General features: G+C 42.3%; 1 protein-coding gene across 13 annotated transcripts in view; it reads left to right on the forward strand.

Annotated features, from left to right (window-relative positions):
• The window catches only part of LOC118358589 (ectoderm-neural cortex protein 1-like), a 90,996-nt gene that overhangs the window by 19,179 nt on the left and 59,397 nt on the right, over positions 1-12,420 (forward strand). For 12 of the 13 annotated variants that reach the window (XM_052479379.1, XM_052479388.1, XM_052479389.1 and 9 more), the window contains exons 2-8: positions 2,169-2,305; positions 5,804-5,903; positions 7,213-7,298; positions 7,574-7,745; positions 10,647-10,826; positions 11,220-11,342; positions 11,484-11,617. In XM_052479379.1, coding sequence (XP_052335339.1) covers positions 2,171-2,305; positions 5,804-5,903; positions 7,213-7,298; positions 7,574-7,745; positions 10,647-10,826; positions 11,220-11,342; positions 11,484-11,617 — 930 coding nt within the window. In that variant the 5' untranslated portion in view covers positions 2,169-2,170. The remainder of the gene's footprint in view (positions 1-2,168; positions 2,306-5,803; positions 5,904-7,212; positions 7,299-7,573; positions 7,746-10,646; positions 10,827-11,219; positions 11,343-11,483; positions 11,618-12,420) is intronic. The other variant, XM_052479378.1, reaches the window with a different exon arrangement.

Here is a 12,420-nt window from a genome sequence, read left to right on the forward strand (position 1 = left end):
TCTCAAGTCCATGTCAAGTCTCAAGTCCATGTCAAGTCTCAAGTCCATGTCAAGTCCATGTCAAGTCTCAAGTCCATGTCAAGTCTCAAGTCCATGTCAAGTCTCAAGTCTATGTCAAGTCTCAAGTCCATGTCAAGTCTCAAGTCCATGTCAAGTCTCAAGTTATTTTATATCTAGTCTCAAATCATCAAATGTGTGACTTGAGTCAGACTCAAGTCCAAGTCAATGTGACTCTAGTATCTATTGTCTATTTACTTCCTCTTCTGTTGTCTATATGAAGCTGAAATGACCTTGACCCCCCGTTAGTTGGACACACACGTAAGCATGAAAGATCAAAGCAGGATTATTTGGTATTTGTTGTGACAAGTGGATTAGATTCGATGACAATGACAGCTCAGTAGAAGAGTAATTTGCTCCTTCCCTGCGTAGATGAAACCACACTAGTCTAGACTATTGTTTGAATGTACCATACGTAGAATGTATGCACACATGACTGTAAGTCGCTTTGGATAAAAGCGTCTGCTAAATGGCATATATTATTATTACTGTATATACAATATACAAACTGAATGATCAAGGCTGGTGGTAGAGATATGTCTTCTGTGTTCCAAAATGCCATTGTCCTAATAACGTACTACTACTTTGGGCTGTTCATATGGTCATGTGAAATTCATTAGACTAATATAATTATTATAATAGAATTCAATAGACTAATGTAATCAACAACAAAAAAAGATAACAGCACATCATTTAATTACAAAATAGAATGTTATAAGACAAAATGTTAGAGGATACACAGGTGACTGCATTCCTTTGGTTGTGAAAGGCCCAAAACGGCAGTCACTTTCTGAAGATCGGTCACAGTCTTGTCTGCGAACTGCTAGTCAACAAGTAGTAAGAATGAAACGATCAGCATGTTGGAGCTACGGCAGCTCATCCACCAAAGGCCTACTTGATTCTCTTTGCACTTTGGGAGATATTGTTTTTAGAACCACTGCTCTGTAGTCTTTAAGTGTACAAAGCATTAGGAACTATTTCCTAATATTTAGTTGTACTCCATTTTGCCCTCAGAACAGCCTCAATTCGTCTGGGCATGGACTATTTTTTTATTTAACTAGGCAAGTCAGTTAAGAACAAATTCTTATTTACAATGACGACCTACCAAAAGGCCTCCACGGGGGCTGGGATAAAATAAATATATATATATATATGACAAAACACACATCACGACAAGAGAGATAACACTACATAAAGAGAGACCTAAGACAACATAGCAAGGCAGCAACACATGAAAACACAGCATGGTAGCAACATAACATGACAACAACAGGGTAGCAGCACAACATGGTACATTATTGGGCACAGACAACAGCACCAAGGGCAAGAAGGTAGAGACAACAATACATCACACAAAGCAGCCACAACTGTCAGTAAGAGTGTCCATGACTGAGTCTTTGAATGAAGAGATTGAGATAAAAACTGTCCAGTTTGAGTTTTTGTTGCAGCTCATTCCAATCGCTAGCTGCAGCGAACGGAAAAGAGGAGCGACCCAGGGATGCGTGTGCTTTGGGGACTACAAGGTGTCGAAAGCTTCCCACAGTTGTGTCAAGTTGGCTGGATGTCCTTTAGGTGGTGGACCATTCGATACACACAGGGAAACTGTTGAGCTTGAAAAACCCAGCAGCGTTGCAGTTCCTTCTTTAACCCAGCAGTGTTGCAAAGATCCTTCTTTAACCTGTCTCCTCCCCTTTATCTACACTGATTTGAAGTGGATTTAACAAGTGACATCAATAAGGGATCATAGCTTTCACTTGGATTCATCTGGTCAGGCTATGTCATGGAAAGAGCATGTTTTGCACACTGGCACACAGCTTATGCCTGCAGGGATGGAGGCAGGTCACGTCAATGATTCCCTGTACTGCCTGATACCATTAGAGCTGCATGTCAATCTGCAACTTGCATATATGAAAAGGGCTTATTGCTCAGTCCCAAACAGTTGAACTCGTGTACTCCCAAAATAAGCATCATGCCTGTGTCACTGCCTTTTTCAAAGTCCCCCAGTCCCATGACAACGACATGTCACATGTGAAATGTAGGATTATATAAAAAGGAAAACAATGTGTCTCCACACTGCTTGTCTGAGAATGGAGTGCTCTGTGTTCCTGTAGGGATGGAGTTCCCTGTGGACGGCCTGGTCAGCGTGAGCCAAGAGATCCTGGAGAGATCAGCTCAGGACTACATGAACAGCCTTCTCCACAGCCCCCTTGACTCACCCCAACACCTCACCCTCGCAAACAACACACAGGTAAATAGACCCTCACTCTGCCACACTCTACACAGGTAAATATCAAATCAAGTCAAATTTGATTGGTCACAGACATGGTTAGCAGATGTTAATGCGAGTGTAGCGAAATGCTTATGCTTCTGGTTCCGACAATGCAGTAATATCTCACAAGTGATCTAACAAATTCACAACAACTACCTAATACACACATATCTAAAAGGGGTGAATGAGAATATGTACATATAAATATATGGATGAGCGATGGCCGAGCGGCATAGGCAAGGTGCAATAGATTATACATATATATATGATATAGTATATACATATGATATGAGTAATGTAAGATATGTAAACATTATTAAAGTAGCATTGTTTAAAGTGACTAGTGATCCATTTGTTAAAGTTGCCGGTGATTGGGTCTCCATGTAGGCAGCAGCCTCTGAGTTAGTGATTGCTGTTAAGCAGTCTGATAGCCTTGAGATAGAAGCTGTTCTTCAGTATTTATCCTCACTCTGCCACACTCTACACAGGTAAATAAACCCTCACTCTGTCACACTAACACAGGTAAATAAACCCTCACTCTGTCACACTTACACAGGTAAATAAACCCTCACTGTCACACTCTACACAAATAAACCCTCACTCTGTCACACTCACAGGTAACTAAACCCTCAATCTGTCACACTAACACAGGTAAATAAACCCTCACTGTCACACTCTACACAAATAAACCCTCACTCTGTCACACTCTACACAGGTAAATAAACCCTCACTGTCACACTCTACACAAATAAACCCTCACTCTGCCACACTCTACACAGGTAAATAAACCCTCACTCTGTCACACTAACACAGGTAAATAAACACTCACTGTCACACTCTACACAAATAAACCCTCACTCTGTCACACTCTACACAGGTAAATAAACCCTCACTGTCACACTAACAGGTAACTAAACCCTCACTCTGCCACACTCTACACAGGTAAATAAACCCTCACTGTCACACTAACAGGTAACTAAACCCTCACTCTGCCACACTCTTAACACAGGTAAATAAACCCTCACTGTCACACTAACAGGTAACTAAACCCTCACTCTGCCACACTCTACACAGGTAAATAAACCCTCACTGTCACACTAACAGGTAACTAAACCCTCACTCTGTCACACTCTATACATGTAAATAAACCCTCACTCTGTCACACTAACACAGGTAAATAAACCCTCACTCTGTCACACTAACACAGGTAAATAAACCCTCACTGTCACACTCTACACAAATAAACCCTCACTCTGTCACACTCTACACAGGTAAATAAACCCTCACTGTCACACTAACAGGTAACTAAACCCTCACTCTGCCACACTCTACACAGGTAAATAAACCCTCACTGTCACACTAACAGGTAACTAAACCAGATGAAACAGATAAAATAACTGTGTAGTGTTTGCCATGTGTTACAGTTAAAGCTAGCTAGCTAACAATTCCATAGCCACAACAAAGTAATGTGCTGTGGGTGAGAAGCTTGGATCCAGTGCTGCACAACATCGAATCAAATGTATTTATAAAGCCCTTTTTTTTTTTTTTTACATCAGCTGATGTCACAAAGTTCTAAACAGAAACCCAGCCTAAAACCCCAAACAGCAAGCAATGCAGATGTAAAAACACAGTGGCTAGGAAAAACTCCCTAGAAAGGCAGGAACCTAGGAAGAAACCTAGAGAGGAACCAGGCTCTGAAGGGAGGCCAGTCCTCATCTGGCTGTGCCGGGTGGAGATTATAACATACATAGATAACGTGCATAGATGACCAGCAGGGTTAAATAATAATAATCACAGTGGTTGTAGAGGGAGCAACAGGTCAGCACCTCAGGAGTAAATGTCAGTTGGCTTTTCTTAGCTGATCAGACAGCAGGTGCGGTAGAGAGAGAGAGAGTCGAAAACAACAGGTCTGGGACAGGTAGCACGTCCGTTGAACAGGTCAGGATTCCATAGCCGCAGGCAGAACAGTTGAAACTAGAGCAGCAGCACGACCCAGGTAGATTGGGGACAGCAAGGAGTCATCAGGCCAGGTAGTCCTGAGGCGTGGTCCTAGGGCTCAGGTCCTCCGAGAGAGAGAAAGAGACAGAGATAATTAGAGGGAGCATACTAAAATTCACAAATGACACTTGATAAGACAGGAGAAATACTCCAAATATAACAAACTGACCCTAGCCCCCGAGACAAACTATTGCAGCATAAATACTAGAGGCTGAGATCGGAGGGGTCGGGGGACACTGTGGCCCCTTCCGACGATACCCTCGGACAGGGGCAACCAGGCAGGATATAACCCCACCCACTTTGCCAAAGCACAGCTCCCACACCACCAGAGGGATATCTTCAAAACACCAACTTAATACCGAGACAAGGCTGAGTATAGCCCATGAAGATCTCCCCCACGGCATGAACCCAAGGGGGGCACCAACCCGGACAGGAAGATCACGTCAGTGACTCAACCCACTTAAGTGACGCACCCCTCCTAGGGGCGGCATGGAAGAGCACCAGTAAGCCAGTGACTCAGCCCCCATAATAGGGTCAGAGGCAGAGAACCCCAGTGCAGTCAGGGGAACCGGCCAGGAAGAGACTGCAAGGGCGGTTTGTCACTCCAGTGCCTTTCCGTTCACCTTCACACTCCTGGGCAAGACTACACTCAATCACAGGACCTACTGAAGAGATGAGTCTTCAATAATAACTTAAAGGTTGAGAGCGAGTCTGCGTCTCTCACATGGGTAGGCAGGCCGTTCCATAAAAATGGAGCTCTATAGGAGAAAGCCCTGCCTCCAGCTGTTTGCTTAGAAATTCTAGGAACAATAAAGAGGCCTGCTTCTTGTGACCGTAGCGTATGTGTAGGTAAGTACGGCAGGACCAAATCAGAGAGATAGGTAGGAGTAAGCCCTGTAATGCTTTGTAGGTTAGCAGTAAAACCTTGAAATCAGCCCTTGCCTTAACAGGAAGCCAGTGTAGGGAGGCTAGCACTGGAGTAATATGATAGATTTTTTGGGGTTCTAGTTAAGATTCTAGCAGCCGTGTTTAGCACTAGCTGGAGATTATTCAGTGCTTTATCCGGGGAGCCGGAAAGTGGAGCATTGTAGTAGTCTAATCTGGAAGTGACAAAAGCGTTAGATTCTGCATCATTTTTGGACAGAAAGTTTCTGCTTTTTGTAGATGGAAAAAAAAGCTGTCCTTGAAACAGTCTTGATATGTTCGTCAAAAGAGAGATCAGGGTCCAGAGTAACGCAGAGGTCCTTCACAGTTTTATTTGAGACGACTGTACAACCATCAAGGTTAATTGTCAGATTCAACAGAAGGGTATGTTGTCTTGAAACCAGGGGAAACCAGCTGTAGACATTCAGGGACAGGAGTTGCTCTTTGGTCTGGCAAATATAATATGATATAATTCATGTAATTTGAAATATTCTGTCACGTTGATACTATAAGCTAATGGTTGAACTTTGACCTTGTGCTCATGTCCTCTCCCAGGTGCCCATTGGTCTTTCCAATGTGGGTTTCGTTCCTCTATATGGAGACAACATGAGACAAAAAGTCCTCGCCCTGTTCTCCCAACAGGACCAGTTTACAGGTGACTGACACAAAATGGAGACTGCTCATGGTTAAACTGGGCTAGTTTAGTTTGAAACATGGTTTGTTCAAATCTTCTCTCCTAACAAATAATTGTGTAATTACCAAATCTATGTTGTGTCTTCAGGAACAACATGCCATATATATATATATATATATATATATATATACACACACAGGTCCAAAATTATTGGCACCCTTGACAAATGAGGAGCAAAAATACTGAGCAAAATAGGCCCATAACATCAAAGATCCACCACCATATTAAACAGTAGGTATGGAGACATTTTATGCTTATCACATTCTTCTTTCAACGCCAAACCCACTGGTGCGTGTGGCCAAATAGCGCTATTTTCCTATCATGCAACAAAATGTAAACGCCTTGGGTGTTTGCTAAACGGCAATGGGATTGGAACCATCGCTATGGTCAGATGACATGGAAAGAGCTCTTTGGCCAATGCACACCAGTGATGGGTTTCATGTTGAAAGAAGGATACGAAGGCAGAACATAACCCCATACCTACTGTTTAATATGGTGGTGGATCTTTGATGTTATGGGGCTTCCACTGGTCCCGGGGCCCTTGAACTTTACCCAGTACCAGGACATTTTATCCAAAAACCTGTTTGCCTCTGCCAGGAGGCTGAAACGTGGCAGCAAGTGGATCTTCCAGCAATACAATAATCCTAAGCAACACATCAAAATCCACAAATAAATGGTTAATAATATAATGATATATATTTTTTTCATTTTTACAATTTACACACTTTTGCACATCTTTATCAAGGGTGCAAATAATTGTGGACCTAAATGTATTTACCAAATTGAATAATAAACTATTTTATATATATTTATTTAACTAGGCAAGTCAGTTAAGAAAAAATTATTATTTTCTTTGGTGGCCTAGGAACAGTGGGTTAACTGGTCTAGGAACAGTGGGTTAACTGGTCTAGGAACAGTGGGTTAACTGGTCTAGGGACAGTGGGTTAACTGGTCTAGGAACAGTGGGATAACTGGTCTAGGAACAGTGGGATAACTGGTCTAGGAACAGTGGGTTAACTGGTCTAGGAACAGTGGGTTAACTGGTCTAGGGACAGTGGGTTAACTGGTCTAGGGACAGTGGGTTAACTGCCTGCTCAGGGGCAGAACAAAATATTTTGTAGCTTGTTAGCTCCAGGATTTGAACTAGCAACCTTTCAGTTACAGGCCCAACGCTCTAACCACTAGGCTACCTGCCGCCCCAAAAGTTTAAAAGGAGTTTATATATAGTTGATATGTCGTATTTATCTACGGTTTGTGTATTTTCTCTTAGCGGTGGGGCTGTACCTGTTGGATCAATGGTGGTCACTGGAGAATATCTTAAAAACAGCCAACTCTGCCAAAGATGGAGCTGTGGAGGTATGATTAGTTGCCTCTCCTTTGAAAACAAAATAACTGCTGTTTGTTGGAATGAGACGACCCGGTTGTAGAGATATACAAAATAGCACGTGCATCAGTTTTCACGATTGTTGTAAAAGTTACACAATTATAAAAGTTAAATAGTTTGAAAATAAGATGGGGTAAAATTAGATAAAATTGTGGGTTTATTTGATATCTTATTGGAGAATGTGACCGTATGGGTCAGTGAATTAAGAGACACTTGGTGGTGCTGACATGGTTGTGTTTATCTTCAGGTGGAGACCATAGGGGAGCGGATAGTTCTGTACGTTTTGAACCGTGTGGTGTACAGAGCCAAGGAGATTAGTTCAGGTGAACTGCCTTTCCTCTGCCACGGAGAGAACGACTACGCCAAGATCCTCTGGAAAGACGGACAGGCTGTCGGCTTCTACTCAGTCAAACCGTCAGGTACGAAACAGCTTTTATTGTTGTGAGTAACGAATCATCATCATCCACCTCCACTAAGTACCACCTTTTTGGGTGATGCATGGCACCCATCTTAGGCTAGAATCCTCATCACTTATGCGATATTACATGGTAGCACTGAGGTTGTGCTTTTAAGTGTTTGTTTATTTAACAGCACCATAACTATGGTTGACCGTTAATAATTAATTTTTCAGAAACTGAAGATCATGTGTGCGTTGTATAACACAGATAATGCTTAACTCACAGAAATATCTATTTTTTATTTCACCTTTATTTAACCAGGTAGGCAAGTTGAGAACAAGTTCTCATTTACAATTGCGACCTGTCCAAGATAAAGCAAAGAAGTTCGACAGATACAACGACACAGAGTAACACATGGAGTAAAACAAACATACAGTCAATAATACAGTATAAACAAGTCTATACACAATGTGAGCAAATGAGGTGAGAAGGGAGGTAAAGGCAAAAAAGGTCATGGTGGCAAAGTAAATACAATATAGCAAGTAAAACACTGGAATGGTAGATTTGCAATGGAAGAATGTGCAAAGTAGAAATAAAAAATAATGGGGTGCAAAGGAGCAAAATAAATAAATGAATTAAATACAGTTGGGAAAGAGGTAGTTGATTGGGCTAAATTATAGGTGGGCTATGTACAGGTGCAGTAATCTATGAGAAGTGAACATTGGCTACGTACGTACTGCATGCAGGGCTGTAGTGCTGCTGTAACCCGCGGGAACGGTGCTACATACATGGAGCTGGTAGAGATATTTCTGGAAAATGTGCTCTGATCAATTCTAAATAAATTACATTTCATTACCACTCAAATGCAATCAAAACGATAGAATGGCCTACTAAATACTGTAAATATCTATGCTAGAATGTCTTCAAAAACAATTTGTTATGGACTTAGAGATCACTTGCCCTACTCTGAGTGCTTGGCTTACAGAAACGTACCCCACGCAGACAAACTGATTCCCTGCATGAACCTTATCACACCAACGAGATCTAGGATCCAAATTCACAATGCGTCTGCCTTGATGTTTATAAAACTCCATGGACCCCCTCTTGTGCAGTGGAACCCAGAACAATGTGACCCACTGTCACGGAGTTCTTCGTTTGTCGAAAGAGAGTCGGACCGAAATGCAGCGTGGTGGTTACTCATGTCTTTAATGAAAAAAGCGATACATGAAAATACTATACAAATACAAAAACAACAAACTGAACGTGAAACCTAATTACAGCCTATCTGGTGAAACTACACAGAGACAGGAACAATCACCCACAAAATACACAGTGAAACCCCGGCTACCTAAATACGGTTCCAAATCAGAGACAACGAGAATCACCTGACTGATTGAGAACCGCCTCAGGCAGCCAAGCCTATGCAACACCCCTACTCAGCCGCAATCCCAATAACTACAAAACCCCAATACGAAATACAACATAAACCCATGTCACACCCTGGCCTGACCAAATAATTAACAAAAACACAAAATACTAAGACCAAGGCGTGACACCCACACTGCATTCTGGGACAGGACGCTTGGTTAATGGTGTTGTCCTTTAACCACCATTTAAAGGGTGCTCAAATCGCTTAAAATAACCCTCAACAAGATCTGCTGCCTACGTTTAATAGTCATACTCATCACTTACTGGTATTATTACAAATAGAAGATTATCACTTCTCACAATGGTGCTCTTTTAGTAAAGTTCAAAGCCGAATCAATATCTCGCAAGATCACAATGATTCATTAGTTGGCCTATTTTCAATAACAGAACTACATAACACTCATGTGGCCAAAACTCAATAGTGTGCCACACTAATCAGGCCTGTGTGGCCTGTTTTGAATAGACCTACAAGAAAAGGGAATCATTTTCACCGGTAAAACACAATTAACAGTGATGACGGCCTATTTTGAAATGAGGTATGCCTAACTTGGTGTTTGAGGGTGTTAAAAATATAACATTTTCTGCTGGCAATCAGTGTGGGAATAGAAAGCGGTTGCAATTGGAGGATGCATTTTATGCCTAGACCTATTCTAGAACGATATTCAATAGGTTACATCTGTCGGTACAACCTGAGAACTGACAAAATTGAATTAAAAGCCCCCCCTCACCTAAAAAAACAAACACTATACCCATTACGAATCCCTTTGGCCCAGCAGTCTAGGGGGGGGGGGTGGTAACGAGACCCGTAACATAACTCATGCAAAGTGTAATAGTGACAAAGTAACAGCGCGAGAAAAACAACCCACAGACAACTTAATTACCGTCAAACACTCAGGGTTTATTTGAAAACACGCGGTAAATGGGGGGCAGGAAGGTGCTGAGCTGGACCCAATGAAAGAAACAAAATATCCAAAAACACCCCTAAGCTAGACTAGCCTACAGCCAACTAACTAACCAAAAATAGTGGGTGGTCCAGCCAGTTCTACCTGGTGTTCTTAGACAAAGTAGTCCTACGGGTAGTGTATGCCCATGTTCAACTTGTCTTGGTTCCCCCTTTTCCCACCATCAAACAACAATACTCACAGGTGGGGACAAAGTCATATGCAGGTGCTAAAACAAAAGTGAAATTTACAGCACGATTGCATGACAGAGAGGTTGAGCTTTAGAGAAAACAACTGACAGGGTTTTTAAACCAAGGGAAAGGGAATGTGATAGGGTAATGAAAAAGGAGGTGTGTCTTCTGATTAGCGACTGTTTGGTGACTGATTAGGGAATGATGATTGCCACCTGTGAGGAGGGGATAAGAAGAGAAAAGAAGTACACACACAGGATAACTGTAACAATACCACCGACTGTATGTATGCTGGCTGTACTTCTATACATACTGTATGTCTGGCTATCTTGACATGTCATCTCCATTTGTTTTCCCTATAGGCAGCTTGTGCAGTTCCTTCGTAACCCAATGCTATCACATTCCTGTCATGGATTCCATATTCGTCAGGAAGTGTCACCGTGGCAACGGTCTGGGTCTCCAGATGCTGGAGAACTTTGTTGACAGTTTCAAAGAGGAATACCTTGGGTTGAGATACCCCCTTTCAAAAGCTATGTACAAAGGTAATCATCAACCTTTTCTACTAGTTGTTCACACAGAGAAATACAAGGGTTTTTGAGAGATCTCAAAACGTCCCAGACTTCCCTAACGTCCCAGACTTCCCTAACGTCCCAGACTTCCCTAACGTCCCAGACTTCCCTAACGTCCCAGACTTCCCTAACGTCCCAGACTTCCCAGACTTCCCTAACGTCCCAGACTTCCCTAACGTCCCAGACTTCCCTAACGTCCCAGACTTCCCTAACGTCCCTGACTTCCCTAACGTCCCAGACTTCCCTAACTTCCCTAACTTCCCTGACTTCCCTAACATCCCAGAATTCCCAGACTTCCCTAACTTGCGGCCATCAGCCTACAATACAGGTCCACTTTCCTAACAACTGCTCTGTATTGTTCTCCAGTGTGTGGGAAGTATCTGAGCCTGTACCCAGCCCACAGAGACCTATTGTGGGAAGTGGAGAGTGTTGGAGGACCCAGCCAGAGGACCAACATAGCCAACAAGATCCAGGCCATGGCCATGAGCAGTATGTTTATCACAGATTTCAAATGGAAGATGTGCACGTCCCCTAAGTGTCTTGATTTCTGTATTTAGGTGGCTAGATTGACTCCTCATATGCCTTAAACATAGACAATTCTCAACAAAACAATGGAATTTCTTCCCTCAGCCTTATCCAAGAACCTGTCTTTTACGGAGCACTCTGTAGTGAACCGCGACGTGGTTGAAAACAAAGTGGTTATGGAGGAAGTGACTTCACACTTACAGGAACAGGAAGCCATGGAGTACACCGTTGAAATTGTGGTACGTTTTATAAATCCAACAATAGATTTAAAGTAAATAAGTAGGGATGGGCGGTATACCGTTTTACTTTATATCGGTATTGATGCGCGGAGCGTTTTGGGTTTTCATTTTAACTCCTATAATGTTATTTCAATGTTTAGTTTGTTAAATGTGATATGCAACTCCAGCATGTGTAATGTCAGCTTTTGGAGTTTACTCCGTTTTGCTACTTGAGTCGTCTTTCTCCCTCTTCTCTTGCTGCACGCCACTTCCCACACCAAGCCCTGCCCCCTGCCCCTCAAGGAGAGAACAGTTGCTCAACCATGGAGTCACAAGCACCTCCTTGCAGTTCACTCCGCAGCGCAGTCAGTATGCATGGTCGGATAGATGCAACAAGATGTTGGTGACATGTGTTCTATAATTACACTATTAATTCGTTTTTTTTACTGCGAGTTTGTCTTTTATTAGCAAGTTGTGTCTAAAATAAATATTGTTAGCCTAATGCTAATTAGCTGGCTTGCTAAATGTACTTAGAGTCAGAGCAAACACAGCTATCTAATACAGCCTTGTACCAACGCTGGTGTAGGCATAGATAAGCATTTTGTTTATGCAACAGTGTCTTCTAAGTCAAAGAGAAATAGGCAAAGCATGAACATGTTAGCTAGCTACATGAGGTAAGAAAACATGTAATGCAACATCTAATTATGGTCATGTGGAAACACAGACCAGCAATTTGGTTCCTACCATGTCAATAATTGGCTAATTCATTCATTGTCATGTCAAACAACAATGTATTCAAGGTGCTGCCCACTATATTCAAACTA

The sequence above is a fragment of the Oncorhynchus keta genome, chromosome 25, assembly GCF_023373465.1.
Source record: "Oncorhynchus keta strain PuntledgeMale-10-30-2019 chromosome 25, Oket_V2, whole genome shotgun sequence".
Taxonomy (NCBI): domain Eukaryota; kingdom Metazoa; phylum Chordata; class Actinopteri; order Salmoniformes; family Salmonidae; genus Oncorhynchus; species Oncorhynchus keta.